At 42.3% G+C, this 22,118-nt stretch overlaps 1 protein-coding gene across 5 annotated transcripts in view; it reads left to right on the top strand.

The window, feature by feature from the left end:
- Window positions 1-20,033, top strand: part of rabgap1 (RAB GTPase activating protein 1) — a 119,762-nt gene extending 99,729 nt beyond the window's left edge. For all 5 annotated transcript variants that reach the window (XM_072658804.1, XM_072658803.1, XM_072658801.1 and 2 more), the window contains 7 exons: window positions 509-601; window positions 4,063-4,173; window positions 5,591-5,695; window positions 9,595-9,678; window positions 13,789-13,860; window positions 17,241-17,438; window positions 19,063-20,033. In XM_072658804.1, the coding sequence (XP_072514905.1) occupies window positions 509-601; window positions 4,063-4,173; window positions 5,591-5,695; window positions 9,595-9,678; window positions 13,789-13,860; window positions 17,241-17,438; window positions 19,063-19,185 (786 nt within the window). In that variant the 3' untranslated portion in view covers window positions 19,186-20,033. The remainder of the gene's footprint in view (window positions 1-508; window positions 602-4,062; window positions 4,174-5,590; window positions 5,696-9,594; window positions 9,679-13,788; window positions 13,861-17,240; window positions 17,439-19,062) is intronic.
- The last annotated feature ends 2,085 nt before the right edge of the window (window positions 20,034-22,118 follow it).

Genomic DNA, 22,118 nt, shown 5'->3' with positions numbered 1-22,118 from the left:
TCACACTAGGGCTGGGCGATATGGTAAAAATACTAGATCACGATATTTAAAGACTTTTTTTGCGATACACTATATTTATCACAATACATATAATCACAGACTAAAAACATCAGTAGCAGCAGATTCTTATAAACTACTGTTCAGATCCTCTCCTGTACTGATTACAGTGATTTCTACTCAACATCTGCTGCTCTTCATCTAATTAACCCAGTCTAATTACACTGTTAGTAATGAAACCTGCAGCTGATCTGTGTTTATTAAGCACTAACAGTCTCCTCCATATACTTAGAAAAGCTTATTGTTATCATCATAATGAAGTTTATCACAATACGATAAAATATCGTCATATTGCCCAGCTCTACTTCACATCCACCTTACATTAGAAACCCTTTCTGAATAGACTTCATTATCATAGCAGTCTGTTCTTCAGCATGGCTTTAACTAACACTCTGCATCTCACATTTTTTCAACACATGTAAAAATAGTTGTGTGTGTGTGTGTGTGACAGATCAGCCAGAAGAAGCTGAAGAAATATGAAAAGGAATACCATACGATGCGGGAGCAACAGGAACAGCAGGAGGCCCCCATTGAGAGATATGAGGTAATGAGTGTGTGTGTATATGTGCATGTGCTTTTCTTTGCTTGTGTGTGTGTGTATGTGTGTACATATATGTTTATATATGTACATTGTTTTGTCTTATATTTGTGCACATGCAGTCTTATGCAAAGGTTTGGGCCCCCCCTGTTCAACTGGCATATTTTCTTGAATTCTTTAGGTTTACATTTTTGCACATTTTACAAACAATTCTGATAATATTTTAGTTTTTTTAACATAAAGTAGAACTAAACACTACGTTGATAATTTGTCATTACGTTTGCACACACCACTTTCAATGTTTTATGTGTTTTCTTGCTGTTCTTTTTTTTGCAGTATGTTAAATTAAGCACTTAAGCAGTAATTATGCCTCAAGGCTGGTTCATGCCTAATGGCGATGCAGCCAAGTGATGTAATTGTGGATAAAACGGCTGGGTGCGGTGGTCAGGCACAAGGGCTCGTAACACGCAAAAAGTGATGCAAAGGTGCCTTGATCAGTTATTGGCTAAATTCATGCTGCTGCCTTTCAGGACGTCCACGCCTCTTCCTTCTCTGTCTGTCAGCCGACAGATTGATTATCACCAACCAGCTCCATGAAGAAACAACATGAAGAAATGAAGTGTTCTTAAAGGGTCATAACAAATTCTAAATCTCACAATTTTATGCTAATTATCAAACTCCCACAGGTGTAACTTCACCTTCACCCAGTTATCTATAAAATCCTGAAATTCCTTTACACATTAACACTGGGGTCTGTTTCCTTTGTTCCTCGTTTGTACTGTGCGGGAAAGAGCAGCGTCCAGCTTTGTGTTTGAACATCTCTGACTTCAAAGTCTGCGGTTGCCAGGGTCGGTTGTGCGGAATATCTGAATATCGAGCCGCGCCGTGTCCATGCTAGGTAGGAACCGGCCTTTAAAATGCGTCTCTGTAGAGGATTAAAAAAAATAATAATAATAACAAAACGCATGTAATTTGACCAGGGGTGTCCAAACTTTTGCATTCAGCTGTATAGGCTGTGCGACCCCTTTCAGGCATGCACAGTATCCCAGAACTTTTGTGGAGACTACCTGGAGGAGCTGTATGTGTGAACCGAAATGTCCAGATCGGCTGTACTAGAATTAACCCGGCCTTTATCCTGCCCGTCCCCCTAGTACAAAGTCAGGGTAATGTCTGAGTGAGCCCATGTTTGGTCTTGTTGATGACATCATCTTCGCTGTGCTGTAAACTAAACCCTGCTATTTTCACAGCATCCTGCGTGGTGAGAAAACCAAAAAATCTCAGTCTGTACGATTCCTGTGTAAAAGGGGAACTCTGGGTAATGTCCGGTCCAGAGTCTCTGGACATTTTCCTGAGCTTATATGTGAGAATGGCTTATGCGACCGTATGATTTGCATGCAATAAGGGTTGCCTGATGAGAGCACCCTCTCTGAGCAGACAAGTATCCACTCAAGCTGCAGGCTGTTCCTTTATAGTGGCCAGAATGTGACCTCCTGTAGCCCTGGGCAGGGGGAATATCTACCTCTGGTGTTTTCTGATTGGCTTATTGGTTTAGCTGAATGGTAAATCAGGTAAATCACAGCCCTGAACAGTGTGTGATCATGATGTCGATAAAAATGTGTTTGTGTGTGTGTGAGCAAAAAAATACTCCCGCAGTATTTCCTCATGTTCATGCGTGTCTGCGTGAGAATTTCACCTGCATGGAGCCGTTACTCAGAGAGCCGAGCTCGAATTGAGATGGGTAAAGCAGTGCGCTGCAGCCGAGCCTGTTTTTCACCTCCTGCTCTGAAGAGCTTGAATACATTTGGAAACCCAGCGCCGCTCTGCCCCCCATTAGCATATGCGCTTTGTGGAAGTAATGAGCAGTAATCCTGGAGAAGGCTCACCGCAGGCTCAGAAGAGAATGGGGAGAGATTGTGATGATGAGATGATGAAACGACTGAGGGATCATTGATTACCACGTCCCTCTGCTGTCGGCCCGGTCTCAGCTCAGGAGGAATTAAAGAAATGATTCAAGACCTGTCAATCAAAGGCAGATTGAAACACACACGTACGCATCACATGCTGATTATGTGTTGCTGGTGGTATGCTTTGCAGATCTCACCGCTCGTACCTGTATATCAGGGGTCTGTTTGGTCGTCTTTGATGGCCTGTAATCTGCTCTGACATCACTTTTTGATTTTTTTTGACATTTTTTTGCTTGATTTTTCAGTCATATTTGCAGCATTTTGTGCAAAAAAAAATGTCAAGGGCAAATTTTTAACTAAAATGTGGTCTTTCACACATCATAAGTCCGAAACAGAAGGACGGCGGCGCTGTGCAAATATTTCAATTATATTCTATGTTCTGCTTTTTAGGGATTTGTTAAAATCTGGCTGACCAATCAGAGCTCTGTTGTCATGGTTGCCTGCCAAACAAATGAGCATCAAGATCTTATCATGCTGCCTGCCATCAGCAGCCGGAGCCTGAGGGAGCACAGTTGGCCTTGCTCAGGCCTCTGCTAGCCGATGTTTCAAAGCTGGGTACCCGGTGCTTTCCTCAGAGCCTGCATTGGTTGCCTGGTGACGTTGCATCAGCACCAGTTGAAAAAAAGAGGCGGTGGTTGGTTGCACATCTTGGAGGAGGCATGTGTCAGTCCTCACCCGGCTAGTGTCAGGAGCATTACACGGAATGGGGAGAGAGTACTAACGAGTGGGTTGGGTAATTGGCTATCTTGGGGAGGGGTCTCACTTTTAACTATTGGCTACCGCTGGAAATCGTGGGGGCAGAGTTACGTCAGTATCCTTTCAGAGCTTTCAGAGAATGTGTGTAAATACGGATAATGTGAATGCAGGGTACGGACAGAAGGCTCTGCCCGGATCCGTGTCTGTATTTATGAGCATAAATGAGCTTGACTGACAGTAAATTACAGATCGGTTGTTAGCTAGCAGCAGCTACGCTAAATGGAGGGCGTGTTTCTCCCTTTCCACACTATCACAGCACCCATCAGTGTTTTCTTTATTTAGCTGCCCTTCTGATGGCTCCGTCATTAGGAGAGTTCCCCAGCGCTGAGGCTGAATGACAGTGGATTGGCTGAGAGTTGTATTAGATTTCTGCAGAATCTCAGGAGATGTTGGCACTTTATTAGTGGGTCAATAATGCCTGTGGACTGCAGTTTCCTTTGAAAGGGCAGAGAGACATGGACTTGGCGCTTTACTGCTCATTGTTTGCCTGTACCATAACACAAACATCCGTTATAATGTCAGGTTGGGATATGGTCCCAAGCCAGATAGGCTAAGGTATTGTATAGCACTGAATGTGGTAAATACCTTGGCACATGTTTTACTGTTTGAGGTCAGTTGTTAGTCAGGACTCTTCTCAAAGGTTGCTCCTTTCACTGGCATAGTTAACCATTATTTAGACGCTGTCACAAGACCACTGAGTCAGACGCTCAATACACAAGCTAACCCTTTCCTCTGTCTTGTCCACAGCGGGAGAATAGACGTCTGCAGGAGGCGAACATGCGCTTGGAGCAGGAGAACGATGACCTGGCCCATGAGCTGGTCAGCAGCAAAATCTCTTTGAGAAAGGATCTGGACAACGTGAGTCTCTCACTCTGGCTTTTCTCACGCAGCATACAGTTGCTAAAGAGAGGCATTCATAAGGCCTCACAGCACCTATGTAAGCCTTTCATGACAACTGAAAGAAACTTGCATAAACCTTTTTATAAGGATTATTACTTCAGCATGTCTCAATTAGTGAAAGAACATAAGAATTGTCCAAAGCAGCCTTTGTAATAACAACCTTTATAAATGCTTATAAATTACCTTATAAAGTAGGTTTTTGTCAGTTGTCATGAAAGGCTTCCGTAGGTTCCATGTAGCCTTATAAACGCTGCCAGCCATTTATTTGTGTAAAATAGTCCATTAAAAAATACACAGTGCAGGAGTATAGATTGAGGCTACAAATGATGTTTCTAGTGGCCACAAGATAATATATTGAGGTCACAAAATAATATATCAATATGTTATCTTGTGGCCCCAGTATATTATCTTGTGGCCTCAATAAATTATCTTCTAACCCATATATATTATCTTCTGGTCCCTATATATTATATTGTGGCCCCAGTATATTATCTTGTGGCCTCAATAAATTATCTTGTGGTCCCAAAAGCTTGTCCCGTGTCCTCAATATGTAATCTTGTGTCCTCAATATGTGAACTCTGAATATAATCTCAGGCCTTCCATATATTATCTCATTGCCCCAATATATTATCTCATGACCTCCATATATTATCTTGTGACCTCCATATATTATCTTGTGGCCTCCATATATTATCTTTTATCTTCGGTATATTATCTTGTGGCCTCCATATATTATCACTTGGGCTCAATATAATATCTTGTATATATTATCTCGGGACTTCCATATATTATCCCATGGCCACCATATATTATCTTGTGGTCTCTATATAGATTTTCTTGTGGCTTTTGTATATTATCACTTGACCTCTATATTATCTTGTGGCTTCTATATATTTTCTTGTGTCCTTAATATGTTATCTCGTGGAAACTTAAATGGTGGCCTCAATAATATGATCTTGCCTCCATGTCTTATTAAAATCAACCACCATGTCACTTGAGAGGCTCTGTAAAATGCACTAATTACTAAACTCAATTCAAACAGTTAACTGCAATGTGTGAGAACAGCAGAGTTTACTAATCAGTTTCTCTGTATTTGCGTAACGGCTTCACATTTAGTTTATTTTTGTCTTTGAGATTTTTATTAAACCGGATTTAAAACCTTCTTCCACTTCCTGTTTAGAGAGTTGGGATTGTTCCTTACCTTTTATACCTTTTTCCTCTTTTTCTAGCAGATCTACTTCTTCTATTGTGGCGAGCTGGTTTACTGTCAGTCACATAGGTTTCTTGTCATCAAGCACAGTCACTGCTTCCGCTTGCATAATGTGATGCAGTGATAAAAATAGTGTTTGTTTCTGTGTGTGTTTGTGTTCTTTAGGCAGAGGAAAAATCAGACGCCCTAAACAAAGAGCTCCTCATCACAAAGCAGAAGCTGGTAGACTCTGAGGATGAAAAGAGGCGGCTGGAAGAGGAGTCTGCACAGGTCAGCCATTTTCTTCTACCTTTTCTCCACCCTCCCCGTTTCAGAACTGGTTTGAACAGGTAGTCGCCATTGTCTGCTTACACATTACCCTTTGGTAATGTGACCTCTTTCACACGTTCACATTTATCCATACATTTAGAGGTAGGGAAGGGACTCTCTATAAACATGAATGATAATGGGGAAAGTCATATTAAACGATACAGAAATGAAGGGCATCTTTCCCACACCATCCCTCCCACACCATCACAGCACCCATCAAGGTCTTCTTTATTTCTGTCTGCCCTTCTGATGGCTCCGTCGTTAGGAGCCCTCCCCAGCGCTGGGACTGAATGACAGTAGAGTGGCTGAGAGTTGTATTAAATTGCTGCAGAATCTCAGGAGATGTTAGCACTTTCATTAGTGGGACAATAATGCCTGTGGACAGTAGTTTCCTTGGAAAGAGAAGAGACATGGACCAGAGGGGACAGTTAGGTTAAATGTGTGTTTAAGCTGATATGGAAGATTTCCCATGTGGAGTTATGAATGTGTGTGTGCGTGTGTGTGTGTGTGTGCCTGAGAGGTAGAAAAATAGGGAGAGAGAGGTAAAGGTAAAAGCGAGTAAAGAAACCCAGGCACTTTACTGTCATTAGAAATGGCATAGTACCACTTTCCCATCTCTGATACTGTAATCTTAAGTGTTGACCGGTATCAAAAGCCTACTGAACGTTTCTATACCTTCATTTCTGTTGACCTGAGTCTAGTTATTGTGCTCAGCTTAACTCCTCTGACGTCCTACTACCCCAATCGATACAACACCTAGCTAAAGGATAAAGGGGACTTTACTGTCATTTGCGTCACATGTGGTTCATGGGGTGGAAAGAAATTGTGATCTCAAGGTCCCAGTTACACCCAAAGAGCAATTATTGAATGAATAATAAAATAATATAAGGGTAGACATAAATAGAAAAAGTAGATAGCAACATCTGCATACGCAATATGATCACACTATTAGAAGATTTATTTATACTATTATTATTATTATTATTATTAGAGTAGAAATGCAGAGGGTTTTGGCTCTTTCTGGAGGGGCCACTTACTCTAAAGAGAAGTTGCAGGAAGGATAGGGCTCGCCTGGGGCTGTGTTTTTGTAGTCTTTAGCTCAAGAAGCTGACTGAGTAGCATTAGCTTAACCGGGCATCTGTAGCACCGTATTTCTCCAAAGTAGCAACTTTACAGGAAAAGGAAAAAACCTTCTCAACTTTCAATGGAAGGCAATGTAAAAAGACCATTTCTATTGGCCCATTCATCATGAAATTCTGATACAACGTAAGGTCACTGCCAGATTCACGTAATCTAAAAAAGTGCATAGGCATAATTGCAGATACAATGTTTTGGTCTGACAGCGATGATACAGAGGTAGAAATATAAGAAAATATAAATCTGTACATAACATAAAAATGTGTATGCATATAAACATAGAGAATATGGAAAACATGGAGTTACAGAGTTATGGATGGGGTATGGCTTGAGGTTGGATGTGTAATGTGCATAATACATTACTATAGATTATTGTAACAAGAACTCCTCCCTTCTCATTTTGGACCATTTTCATTGGTCCATAACCCAGTAAATGTCAAATATTATAAAAGACAACTGGCATTTCTAAAATGCAGGTTTAAAAAATAAGGTTTTGCTCTGACAGCAGCGTTATGCAAGAGTTCCTGAGTGCTTTGTGTGAACAGTGTTGTGCATCGCTTGTTTGTCTTGTTGTAAATGCCAGCAGACATTTTTGACTTGAGCTTTTTTTTTTTTTTTTTTTCATACAATATCATATTAAAAGAAATATCTCAACTTCTGAATCAAAAGAAGTGAAAGCCTTTGCTTTCTCTGGAGTAAGCAGACAGCAGTACATGCCTGGGGAGTCCACTGTGTACACTGTTGGTTTGTCATGGTTCTTTAATTTCGATTTCTTTACAAAATCGTCAAGAGACCGCAGCCTGAAAGAGCGTCAGATACAGTTATGTAAAAAATCCCAATGCCATGTATTGTCAGTGTAATAGCATTCACCTAAAACTGCCTACATAATAGAAGCCCTATTTTTCTGCCAGAGCGCATTTATTCAGCTCTTTGTGCTCTGGTTTGCAAACAGATAGACGGTTGGATTTGCTGCTCAATAGGCTGTGGAAATCTGCTTGGCTGAATATCTTGGAGAAAGACCTATTTAGTAATCTTCAGAAAGTTTATGACAAAAATGGCATATGACGAATGAAACACAGCCGGACATGCCCCTGCCACCGGGCTTCACAGGTCAGGTCATTTGTTTTGGATCAGAAGCAGGTAGTTCTGGGCCATAAACTGTGTGAGCTCAAACATACCTCAATAGGCCTCAGAACCTGTGTAGTAAACTGTAACCTATCCTGACCCAAAGTTTATTTTGGGATACTTAATCTTTTGGCAGTGTCTCAGATTGATTTATTCTTATCATTAAAGCCCCTGGGAACCTACATTTTATATAATGAAGTAAATCTGGCTCCTCAGGGCCGCCAGTGTAAATGTACTAAGTAGATCTTATTAAGATCTTCCCAAAGTCTAAAAAAACCTCTGCTGTATTTCATCAGTATTGCTCTCATCTCCATGTGGAATGGGTGGTCCTAAAAGTGGGTCAGGTTTACGTCAGCATACCTACCCCTGACCAATCAAAAGACTTACCATGGCTCCTCCCTCTCGTTGAGTCTGAGTAAGCTAGAGCTAAAACTAAACCTGTCGAGCTAAAGCTTGAGCCGCGACTCGGGGGTACAGCTGCCCCGCGTGCCCCATCGTCCCCTCACGCCGGGTGCCCATTGTCCCCTATCCGCTTTGCCACGGGATTTAGTGGCTGGCTGGGTGCCGGGACAGACGGGAGGTCCCAACGCAGCTCCATGTCTGGGGAGATCCGCTGCCTGCTGCCTGCTGCCCACCCGTACCCCGACCCTACTAGCACTGGCGCATAGCCGCCTGCCATATCAGAGATAGGAGAGACGATGGGCCTTGCGGGGCAGCTTGTATCTATATATGCGCTTCAGATATCAGAATCTCAGTAAACGCTAAAGATCTGTAAAAAGCTGAAAAACCACAACTTCTCTGTGTCGTGGCTGTGTCTGTTGCCATGGTAATGTCAACAATTTTTGTGTGCCAGTGATAAAAGGGCTGTGAGTCATGCGTTTTTTTTTTTAATGAAAATATTTAGACCACGCCCAGGCTGTTCTCCAGAGAGTTTTCAGCCTTATAATAGCTTGTCTTGCTGGCATTGAGTGAATTGAGTAAATGCTTATTTATGGCTGTGTAAATCACATTTTCCCCCAAATCCTTATTTTAGGCCGTGTTCACACTGCTGGTAAAAGTGGTCTTAAATCCTAAAATCTTTTCCATCCAATGTGACAGATCTGATTAGATTATCTAAGATTATCTGTGTGGGGCTGTGAACCATAAAACTGTTCCAATTTGTCCATTTGAATAAGTGCTACTTAAATCCGATACACATCTGAAGCTACATCGCCATTCATGGAACTTTTACGTCATTCTGACTAGGCATTTGTCACAAACGAGCGCTGAGGAGAAGGAAAAAATGCTTATTTGGCCATGCGCATCAGTTTACGAGCCTGACCCATCAAATTATGGATATATGTCACGTTAAAAAGAAAAAGTCTGATCTGGTGAGAAAACATTGGGGCTATTGGGCTATTTTGGGCCACTTTACCTGCTGTATGAATGTAGGCTGGACCCTGTTTACACTAGCATGAGGATGAGCTTTCTAAGTGGAAAAACCGAGCACTTCTGCAGAGCCCCTGTGCCGAATGCTGTTAATGTAAATGTCTGAATGGGTTAAAGGTGTGTGTTCAGCCATGTAACCATGTGTGTATGCGTGATCTCTCTGTTCTCAGCTGAAAGAGATGTGTCGGCGAGAGCTGGACAAATCAGAGTCTGAGATCAAAAAGAACGGCTCCATCATCGGAGAATACAAACAGGTCAGTCTGTAGCACACACACACATTAACACACACAGTCCACGCAAAATGATCATCTGCCGACATGGTGAAGCCTGTTCATAGTCCGAAAACACACAAACATTAGCACAGGTATTAAGGTAATAGGTGGATGTTAGATGGGTGGGTGTTTTAGTGGTGGGTAGTGAACATGCATACTGGTGTAACTCATGGAGGCACCACTTCACAACTTGCAGATAAAAGATTTGCTGCTAACGTGTTGATGACGAGGTCTTGAGAGGTCTTGTGGAGTCCATGCCTGGAATGGTCAGATCTGTTGTGGCAGCACAAGGGGGACCTACAAAATATTAGACAGGTGGTGCTAATGTTATTGACTGGTTGGAGTTTTTGTGTATGTGTGTGTAGGACTGAATAATTGAGACTGCTGTGTTTGTGTAGTGCTTGGGTATAAAACCAAACACATTAAAAACGATGTGTTCACAATTCCATCATCAGTAGCAGCAGCAGCTCACCTGATTTACCATCATTTAGCACTGATTTACCAAACCAGGTGTTGATCTGAGGAGAACTCTAAATAATACTAGACCCCATGAGGAGAACTTTGGAGATGTTCTGATGATGAACACAGTGATGGAGAACCACCACCACTTTCTAGGAATGATATTAGTGTTTATTCTTATATCAGTGTTTTACTGAGGAGATAAACACTTACTGCCCAGATAACAGCTTTGAACATCATTCGGATATGTTGTACATATGAAGCATTGTGCATACACACATGCATGCTTGTATTCACTGTTCTGGGATCAGTACAGTATAAGCTGTGCTCTGTAAAAATAGTTATTCTCACATCCCTGTAGAGCTGCTTTTAATTGGCCTGCTGACAGTGTGATTCATGCCTAGTGTGATAATGGGCTCCTCAGAGCAGAACAGGTTACACACACACACACACACACACACAACTGGTACTTCTGCTTAACTCCAGAACTGTACAACGTTCACACTAATAAATCCACACACATGCGCATAAGGAATATGCACAGGGAATACATCAGCATGCACACAGCATATATCTAATGCATGAAACAGCAAGTGGCCATGTTCTATTTCCAGAAGTGCAGAAGTCCTGCATTGCGTGCATCTAAAGGCTCATCTCTGCTGCTCGAAAATGACAAACACTGTTCTTAGAGCAGTGTTATGTATCATTTTTACCCTAAAATAGCACTTTCAGAATCTTGCTGGTGCCTCACTGACTGTAATGGGGAGTATTACAGTCTCAGCCATTCCCACCCCAGACTGCTTCTGCACTGTAGACTTATGGAAAGAGTCAAATTAGTCATATTAAAATCATGTAATATTGCTCTACCGCCTCAATCCATATGCATCTTTACCTCCGGATGGTGCTTCTGTATCTCTCAGCTTGTCAGTAAATGCACGTGTAAAACGTGTCCTTGCAGTGGCTTCCCAGATGTAGGGGGAGCCCAATTGTCACGTACTGCTGCTTTAATGTTGTGACGGGAGTAATGGTATGATATAGTAATATAATATATAATGTAATTGTAATTTATACTATTGTATAATACAGTAAAAGTCCTCATATACCCCCAGGTTAGAAAGCCAGGATCCAGGTTTGGGATATTGCTTAATGGCCCAATATTTCCAGGTTAGTGGACCCCATGTAAAATGGACACGTTGGACCAGGCAGCTTTATTATATTGCTTGAAGGTCCAGTTTCACCTTACATGTCCATTGTAGGTTATTTAGCATGGGCACTCGGTAACAGTTCTGCAGTAACTCCGCCCCATATGGAGAACCTACTTTTCATTTACTGGCTAACATAAATTACAATGCAAAGGTTTTAGCCATATATGAAAATGAGAATGTAAAAGCTGCTTATCTGGTCAGTAAGTGTATATCTTACTGATATTAGAATAAACACTAATAATAACAGTCCTACAGAAAGTGGTCTGGTCAGAAAGTTCTCCTCATGGAGTCTAGTATTATTTAGAGTTCTCCTCAGATCAACACCTGGTTTGGTGGTAAATCAGGGCTTAATGATGGTAAATCAGGTGAGCTGCTGCTGCTGCTGCTGCTGATGGAGTTGAACACATCCTCCACGCTGTGCTGGCTGGACTGGGGGGCGTCCAGGAGAAACCTGGAGGAACCGAGCTCTGTTCTTCAGACTAGCTCTCAGACAAGATCTCACTACTTTCTTCAAAATGATAAACTCTTGCTCCTTTTTACAGTAAAATGTTTTAAATAATGTGATTAGGTGCCTATAATCTCTGCACAGGACTGTATATCCACTTTTTGTTTCTTCAAGATTTAAGTTTCAAGAATTTCATGTGCACAGCAGAAACAAGCAGTTACACTGTACGATGTAATTCTTATTTTGCAGTTCCTCCAATTACTGACAATCTTATATATCAATATAAAAATAGAGAAACAGATTAAGTGTGTGTGTGTGTGTGTGTGTGTGTGTGTGTATATATATATATATATATATATATATATATATATACACACACACACTGCTAGGCACTTTATTTGTGTGTGGTGGACCTCCATCCACAGCTTTATTATGCGAAACCAAGCTTATTGTGATTCAGGATGAGAAGACTGTGGTCTTAATGACAGGATTAAAAAAAAAAAAATAAATAATGTCTCCATGGATACTAAAGGAAAAGGTGCAGAATCGAGGTCGGTGGTTGTTGCTCTAAGTGAAGCAGTGTGTCTCCATTAGCTGTCTGTACCAGTTCTGTCACGGGAACTGTGCAACGGTTGGGTTCATAAATGCTTTGAAGATGAACATGCTGCTCCCATTGATATGATGGGTCCCTCATATGAAGATGTATGACGTGCAGTGCTGAGCTGTGTATTTGATGATGGTGAGGGGCTTAATGAAGATGTGTTAGACCCTGTGCACTGGTGGGTAGTGTGTGTGTGTGTGTGTGTGTGTGTGTGTGTGTGTGTGTGTGTGTGTGTGTGTGTGTGTGTGTGGCTAGTCTAGAAAAGGGTTGTGTCCAATTGATCAGCTGTTCTGGTCATGACGCAATTAGAATCAGATTTTTCATTTAAGTGTAAAGAGTGAGAACCACGCTGCAGAAAATGATATCCTAGCAATAAGAAATCCCCTTATATGTAGTCTGAATATCTAATACTTCTTATTGGAGGTTATCGTTATAATATGCTACAATTATTAACTTATCTCTACTTGTTTTAAGTTGTTTTATCTAGTAAAAGTATCAGATACACTAAATGGACAAAAATATTGGGACACCTGTACATTCATTGTTTCTTCGAAAATCTGTGGTATTAAAAAGGAAGAGTTAAGCCTGCTTTTGTTGGAGGAACTGTCTCTACTGTCCAGGGAGGAAGGCGTTCTACTAGATTGATTTTGCTGGAGCATTGCTGTGAGGATTTGATTGCTTTCCGCAAAAAAATAAATAAAAAAAATAAAATAGTAGAGGTCAAAATGTTGGATTATCACCACCCCACCTCATCCACAACTCCTTAACTCGTCCCAAAAGCACTGGATGGAGCACCATCCATCATTCCAGAGAACACTGTTCTTCCACTGCTCCACAGCTCAATGCTGGGGGGCTTTTTACCCCTCTAGCCCACGGCTGACATTAGGCAGCATGATGCCAATAGGGTCATGATGTTGATCTGCTCCCGAGAGTCCTATTCTGTTGGCAGCACTTATCTACACGGACTAGACAAGCTCTGTGTTAGTGTGTATGCGTGTGGGCATTTGCACATCTCTGGCAGCAATGGGTGCAACTTAAAGTAGCTGAATGCCTTCATTAGAAGGGGCGTCCACAAACATTTGGATTATTGCTCTTGTGTTAAAGGAGCACTCCAATGTTTTTGGGCCTGAATCTCGAAATCTGCTGAATCTGAGGCGTATGGTCAATTGCAGTAGACGGTGGGAGGGTGAAGGCTATCGTGTGCTTCTTCAAAATCGAATGAAGCTCCACCAACGCTAATGCCACATCACTGTACAGCCGAACACGCTTGGAGGAGAACACTAACTGACAGCAGCACACTGAGTAAAAGAGTTTTCTCTGTGTGTGTGTGTGTGTGTGTGTGTGTGTGTGTGTGTGTGTGTGTGTGTGTGTGTCTGTCTCAGATTTGCTCCCAGCTGAGTGAGCGACTTGAGAAGCAGCAGACGGCTAACAGGGGAGAGCTGGAGAAGATTCGAGTAAGTAGCTCCTCACAACACCACACACACACACACACACACACACACACACACACACACACTTCACATGTCTGGCCTCTCATATCTCAGAAGGCTTCAGTGTGCGAATGAACCTCTAACCCATGGTTTTACTGTGTGCTAGGAACATCCTGACAACCTGAGCTGAAAAACGTCTGACTAACATTAGGCTCACTTCAGTTCATGCGTCGTTACTGTATATCCATCAGCCCTTTCTTCACTCTCTGTTTTTATAGTTTTGTCTTGTTGTGCTGTCCACTGTCGGTCTGAGGAGGAGCCTTGCTTCCTCTCGCTTTAAGGTGGTTATCTGAGCCACAGCCTCCTCTGGCTGCTTTGTGAGAAACACTGGCTGTAAAAGTGCTATAAATGTTGTTGCTCTTAACGCTATACTTTTATTTGTAAGGTGTTGTTCATGATTGAGGACTGGTGGAGCTTAAGCAAACAAGCAGAAGGAACAAAAAAAAAAGCCCAAAGGAACAAAGAGAAAGCAATAATAACAATTAATGCTGTCAAGATATTAAAACTGATCTAATTACATTTACATTTATGGCATTTAGCTGACGCTCTTATCCAGAGCGACTTACAAGGTTACTTGTATCACAGAGGAGGGCCAATGTAGTGTTAGGAGTCTTGCCCAAGGACTCTTATTGGTGTAGCGCAGCATAGTCACCCAGACCAGAAATTGAACCCTGGTCTCCCACATGGTGTTGTAACTAGCAGGTAGTGGTGTTATCTGTTGCGCCACAACAACCACAATTAATTACATGCTCTCTGATTCATTTAATTATTTGTCACTTGATATGAAAGTATTTAGAAATGTACAGTTTAGATGAATTTCAGATTTCAGAATTGCAGATGAGTAAATTCCTCATCTCTTTATTTATTTATATGTAAAGCCTCGGCTAGTCTTCGGTCAGTCCTCGGTCCTCTATCTGCAAAACTGGTCTACAGTCCACAGCTGTCAGTCACTCACTGGTAGACCTGTTTAGTCTGCGTTTGAAGACCTGATCCAGTGTGGCTTGATGAGGTTGGCTGCTAGCTCTAAGCTTGGATCTCCAGGTTCAGAGATCAATGCTTGAAGGTCTCCGGTGCTATGAACATTCCTTGGTGCAGAACCTGCAGAGCACAGTGCTTCTCTTCACTGTTTCATCTGGGTATTTTTGTAAAGGTGATTGCTCCGTGAATGGGGAGAATTAGTGCAGTTTTGTTTCCTCCATCATGTTATGTTACGTGACCAGAACTGTTAATAATACCGCAGGTCAAAGGGCACCAGGAATAACGATGAATCAGTGTTTTTTTCCTGTAATAAAACTTTAATTAATTTGACAGCCCTGATAATAATTGAAAAAATGTATAAATAAAAATAAGAAAATAAGCGATGGACTTCTGGGTAAAAATGAGAAATATAAATAAAACAGTATGACAAAATATAATAATAAAAGTCACAGTAGTAGTGTTTAGTGGGTACTGTGCAGCTCTAAAGACTGTCAGGACTCCTGGCTGTTCTGGAAGTGGTTTATTAGTTTCAGTATATCTGATAGATTTGGGGTCACAGTCGTTGTTGTGCCAGAACTCATAATGACTGTGCTTCAGTTGTTATGGTTTTCTCGCAATTGAGGAGAAATTGTGTGGCATTGGTGTCTCTGTGTGTGTGTCTCTGTGTGTGTGTGTGTCTGTGTCTGTGTGTGTGTGTGTCTGTGTCTGTGTGTGTGTCTGTGTCTGTGTGTGTGTGTGTGTCTGTTTGTGTGTGCGCGTGCATGTGCATGCACATTGCTTGCTCAGTGGCTGTTCCCTAATGAGGTGAGAGTTGAGTGGAGAGGCTCTTGAGTAGATGATGATGGCCTCTCCACATACGGAGTGGATTCTCAATGAGCCTCTCAAGACACACAAACTCCCGCAGATTAGAGCTGTGACAAGAATGTGTGTGTGTGTGTGTGTGTGTGTGTGTGTGTGTGTGTGTGTGTGTGTGTGTGTGTGTGTGTGTGTGTGTGTTCTCGTCCTGATAAAGAAAACATTGTGTTTGGTTCTTGCCATTTCCCCTCTTGAAACCCTGATGATGGAAATGAGACCTGCTTTACTTTCTCTGCACTGAAAAATAATGCACACCTCTGACACTGATGCTGTGAGTGTGTGCGAGGGCGTGCATGTGCACACCATGCATTTACATGAGTGTGTGTGTACTTGTGTAGGTGTGTTTGTTTAGTTCAGTTCAGTGAAACTTAATTGCCATTAAATCTGAAGAGCAAAATGAAAAGCTTTCTCACTGTGCCCACTCGGGTCCTTGAGCAAAGTGTGTGGTACACACATCAATTCACAAGTGCATTATGGGAAGAAGTGTAGACAAATACTAAAATACAGGCAGTACAGTAATGAACACTGTAAGGTAGTACACACAGTGCAGAACTGGCCATTGGAAGGTAGTACACACAGTGCAGAACTGGCCATTGGAAGGTAGTACACACAGTGCAGAACTGGCCATTGGAAGGTAGTACACACAGTGCAGTAATGGACACTGGAAGGTAGTACACACAGTGCAGTAATGGACACTGGAAGGTAGTACACACAGTGCAGTTCTGGCCAATGGAAGGTAGTACACACAGTGCAGAACTGGCCATTGGAAGGTAGTACACACAGTGCAGAACTGGCCATTGGAAGGTAGTACACACAGTGCAGTAATGGACACTGGAAGGTAGTACACACAGTGCAGTAATGGACACTGGAAGGTAGTACACACAGTGCAGTAATGGACACTGGAAGGTAGTACACACAGTGCAGTAATGGACACTGGAAGGTAGTACACACAGTGCAGTAATGGACACTGGAAGGTAGTACACACAGTGCAGTAATGGACACTGGAAGGTAGTACACACAGTGCAGAACTGGCCAGTGTAAGGTAGTACACACAGTGCAGTAATGGACACTGGAAGGTAGTACACACAGTGCAGTAATGGACACTGGAAGGTAGTACACAGTGCAGTAATGGACACTGGAAGGTAGTACACACAGTGCAGAACTGGCCAGTGTAAGGTAGTACACACAGTGCAGTAATGGACACTGGAAGGTAGTACACACAATGCAGTAATGGACACTGGAAGGTAGTACACACAGTGCAGTTCTGGCCAGTGGAAGGTAGCACACACAGTGCAATGCTGGCCGCCATTCGGTAGCACAAAAAAGCACAGGTAATAGAGTTAATAGAGCACAGTGATACAGTCATTAATCCATGCGTTAAAGTTACCATAAAACATATGGCTTCTTCACATTGCAGACCCAGTATTGCATAATAACAGTAATATATAAAATGTGACAGTATTACACATTATTATAGTCTAATGGGTTGTCGTGTGTGTGTATTTGTGTAGCTGAAGGTGGAGGGCTGTGAGAAGTGCAGTGTACTCTTCAGCAAGGAGGGTCGTCTGAAGGCTGTGAGTGCCCCGAAGGAGGGCAGCGAGGAAGAGGCTGATGAAGAGAAGGAGGCTCTGCAGGCTCAGCTCAGGGAGATGGAGCTGGAGCTAGCTCAGACCAAACTGCAGCTGGTGGAGGCTGAGTGCAAAATACAGGTAGAGAGACACACTTCACCTTTAACTCACCTTCACCGTCCTGTATTACAATGATCCAGAACTATATATATATATATATATATATATATATATATATATATATATATATATATATTATATTATATTTTTTTCACGAATTGATGATATGAAACAGAAATATATGTTATACTATTTATTATCTATTTTATTTGAATTAAACATTACTTCTGTTCATGAGAACAAGTTCTTCCTACTTTGCTATCCTCCACCTCCCACTTCATTGTGGCTTTGAGTTAAAATGAACAACTAAATAGAAAACAAAGAAAACTATAGACAGAATAAATAAATGAAATAATAATATAATAATCATAACAATAATTGATTTATCACTTGCAAAGCACCTCAAACTCATAACCCTGGCCTACATTGTCCATCGTCTTCATTGAAATATTACTATATACAGCGCCATGTAGCTTCATGGCCAGTTTACCTTAACAAAAGACGCTGCCTCAAAGCTGTTCTGCAGTTTTACATCACTCAGTTAGTTGAAAATGTGTTTACAATATGCAATACACAATTCCCCCCTCTCATAATTAATTACATTAATTGTATTATAATCTGGAATCCAGCAAACCTTAAATATCATAATCATCTGGCTGAGTCATGAGCTCGCAGCCTGAGAAGCTCAGTGTATTTATGGATTTTCCTCTGGTCCAGTTATTGTTTCCTTATTTTAAAATGTGCTGAAGTCTGTAAATCCTCTTGGCCTGTTTCTTGTTGAGGCAGCATTACTGCAAGTGCAGCTCCCATGCTGAGCTTACTGTCTAAACCTGAGCTTCCTCTGAGCAAACTTGCAGCATCTTCCAAACAAAGTGAAGTGAAGAACATTAATTATCTGGTTCCAGTGCCACCTGTCAGAAGGTGAGATCTGCATATTAGGCAGCAAGTGAACAATCAGTCAGTTTATGAAGGTGATGGAAGTGCAGGAAAATGGGCGAGCGTAAGAATCAGAGTCACTTTGACAAGTACCAAAAAGCGACTGGGTCAGAACATCTCCAGAACATCAGGCAGGTCTTGTGGGGTTGTTCCTGGTATGCAGTGGTCAGTACCAGCAGTGCTCCAAGGAAGTACAACCAGGGAACCTGTGACAGGTTCATGGGCACCTGAGGTTAAAAGGTTAATGCTGTCTTGTGGAGTTCATACCTCAACATGTCAGCAGAAGTTTGCTGGCAGCTCTTACATTGTAGCTTTGTTAGTAAAGGGGTGAACAAAGGCAGGAATGAATGAATGAATGAAGGTAGAGATGAAGGAAGAAATGAGGGAAAGAAGGGCTGGATAAAGGCAGGAAGGAACGAAGGAGGAACCGAAGGAAGGAAATGATGAATAAAGGCAGGATGGAAGGAATAAAGGTAAGAAGAAAAGAGTAAATGAAAGAAGGAAGGGATAATAAAAGCATAAAGGAAAGGAGGAGGAATTGAAGGAGGGAAGTAGTAAAGGCAAGAAGAAAGGAGAATAAAGGAATAAAGGAGAGAAGGAAGGAAGGAATGAGTAAAGACAGGAAGGAACGGAGGAATAAATGAAAGCAGAAGGAATGAGAAGGAAGACAGGAGACTGATCACTGATGGCTGTGCGCTGTGTGTTGCAGGACCTGGAGCATCATTTGGGTTTGGCGCTGAATGAAGTGCAAGCGGCCAAGAAGACCTGGTTCAACCGCACTTTAAGCTCCATTAAGACGGTGACGGGGGCCCAGGGCAAGGAGACCACCTGAGCTGAGACGAGTCAGGAAGACTTACCCCCTTTCATCCTCTCTTTTCCACCCACCCCGCTTTCCCTCCCCCTAACTCTCTCTATCTCTGTCTGTTTCTGTCTCTACTGGCCGGTGCTGAGAACCCTCCACAGCGCCGAACGCAACGAACCACAGTTTTCTGTCTTCTTTTTTTTTTGGTCCCCCTCTTTTGTATAAAAGTCAAAAACAAACAAAAAAAACACTTTAATAGCCCTCAAACAAAACAGATGTACTTATAAAGCAAACAGAGGCTTTATCGCTAGTCTTTATACTACTGATAGTTTAACCGAGAGGGGGCTGTCTGACCTGGACTGTCTTCTGCAGACACGGGATATTAACGCAAAACACTCCAGCTACTGTTCTACTCAAGACTACTCACACCAACACACAAACGTACAAACTTCAACCCAGCAGAGGTACGGAGAACTAACAGCCGCCTTCTTTTGGACAAAGCAAACAAACAAAAGAGCTTTTCTAATTTCCGTTTGACGAAGACTTTCATTTGTACAAACTACAATGAATGAGTTTGCAGTTGTGAGCTGAAGAGATTTGTGTAGTCGTTAGGCTGTGATAGTCTGCTTTTAGTGTGTGTGCGTGTGCGTGCGTGTGTGTGTGCGTGCGAGTGTGTTGAGTGCACTAAATGAGCTTAGTGCCGTTGACTGAGAGTGGCCGAGCATTGGTGATTAACTGACGATGGCTTTATTCGTAGCTTGAGTCTAAGCGTGGGAGATACAGGACACAGTGAAGTAGCACATTTTGTACAGTGTGAGCGCCTTTTCTTCTGCACACCACTAGTGATCGCCTGCCTGGGGGTAGCAGTACATGCTTTGGTGGAGGGAGGGTGGGAGGGAGGGTGGGAGGAAGGGAGGGGGGGCATAGGAGACAAGACAGGCCTGCAATGAACCAAAGGGTGGTTGGGGATTGAAGCACTAGGTCTATATATGCCCCTACTGGGGGTCAGCATTAGCCCACTTAAACATTTTTCAGTATCTGACCCCTTGACCTGAACATGGACGTAAACATTTTTCAACCCAGTCTCAGCCTTAGTCTCAGCATGTCTGTAGCATATGGTCAAAAACCCTGGACAGTAATATCAACATATGCTATATGTTCAAATGTTTGTGGACGCCCTGTGTTGGTCCCAGGCCTTGGCTAGAGGGGCATAAAGCCCCCCAGCATTGAGCTGTGGAGCAGTAGAAGAAATATGTTCTCTGGAATGATGGTTGGTGCTCCATCCAATACCTTTGGGAGGAGTTGGGGAGCTGGGGGTGATGAGGTGGGGTTGTGATTATCCTGACCTCATTAACGCTCTAGTCGCTGAATGCAATCAAATCCTCACAGCAATGCTCCTCCAAAATCTAGTAAAAAGTCTTCTTCCCTGGACAGTAGAGACAGTTACTCCAACAAAAGCAGGACACACTCTTCTTAATACACTTCATTTGATGACTTTGATCGGAAAAAAGATGAGTGAGCGGGTGTCCCAATACTTTTGTCCATATAGTGTATTTCCTGGTACTGAGAACATCAGAAGATCCACTTTATTTAAAATACACTTACAGTAGAAACCGTGGACCGTTGCTTCATCAGGCTAGGTTGGAAAACACTTCAGTGTCCCCTTAAAGGCATACTGCACACAGACATGCTAATGTGGCTATCTAATGTGGATGAAGGGACCAATTAGCATAGTTTGAGCTATGTAGTGGCTTCATTCAGTATTAGCGGCATTAGCATTCTTAGCATGTGTTCCTTTAACTTGTGCCGGTCTTGCGCTCAACAGTGTGGGTTACCGCTAAATACTAAAGCACTTACTTAACCTGTCTGTGAGCTCATCTCCCCTTACACTACAATCTAGTGAACACACACATACACACACACACACACACACAGTCACACAGTGTCTGGGAAATGATGAGCATAGCACATGGTCGTCAGAGATAGAGCTGTGGTAAATACGGCTGAAATATTAGCACTGTGATTGTTCTACACATTACAATCAGTTCAAATATAAGAGCCCTGCAGAAACATCCAGCTCAGGACCAGCTTTTGCTGGTAGCTGGTTTTAGATGGTCCAAGCTGGTCTTTGATGGTCAAGGTGGTTGAAAAGCTGGTCATCCAAGCAAAAATGTAAGCGTAAACTGGTAAGCTAGCTGGTTAACCAGCTCTTGACCAGCACAGTGTATGAAAAGTTATGTTAAGTTTGATTTTGGTCATGCTGTTCATGCTGGTCGACCAGTGTGATCATGATGTTTGACCAGCATGGTGGTGGTGATCGGGCTTGGTCATCAAACTCAAAAACATACCCTATGCTGGTCAAGAGCTAAGCTCCTAAGCTTGCGCTGGCCAGGCTGTCTTTTTCAGCAGGGAAGTGACCAAAATAAATAATAAATACAATATTTTGGAATTAATTAATACCTTTATTTATTAAGACTTGGTCAGGATGCTCACAGCAGAGCCTAGATTGGTCCAAATCTTCTGGAATATCGTCTCCACAAAAACCTTGTATCCACTTTTTGACATAATGTGACTCTACGGTCCAAATTTTATGATAGCAGTGCTCCACAATGACCTGAAATGAGGTCTTTTTACTTTGACTTCCATTGAAAGTGAAGAAGGTTCTTTGCTTCTTCTGTAAAGTTGCTGTTTTGGAGATGCAAGGTTTTTAGGACACCAGTAGGGTATTGAATAGGCCGATTTTATGTTAACAAACGATGTATTGCGCAGCTCTAATCTCTGACCCTCTTGGTCACTGTGTGTGTGTGTGTGTGTGTGTGTGTGTGTGTGTGTGTGTGTGTGTGTGTGTGTGTGTGTGTGTGTGTGTGTGTGTGTGCATATATATATGTGTGTGTGTGGATGAATGAATAAATGAATGAGTGAGTGTGTATGGTTGTGTGAGTGTGTGCATGGATGTGAGTTCA

This window comes from Salminus brasiliensis, chromosome 16 (assembly GCF_030463535.1).
Source record: "Salminus brasiliensis chromosome 16, fSalBra1.hap2, whole genome shotgun sequence".
In the NCBI taxonomy this organism is placed as follows: Eukaryota; Metazoa; Chordata; class Actinopteri; order Characiformes; family Bryconidae; genus Salminus; species Salminus brasiliensis.
This window is presented reverse-complemented; position numbering and strand designations above follow the sequence as displayed.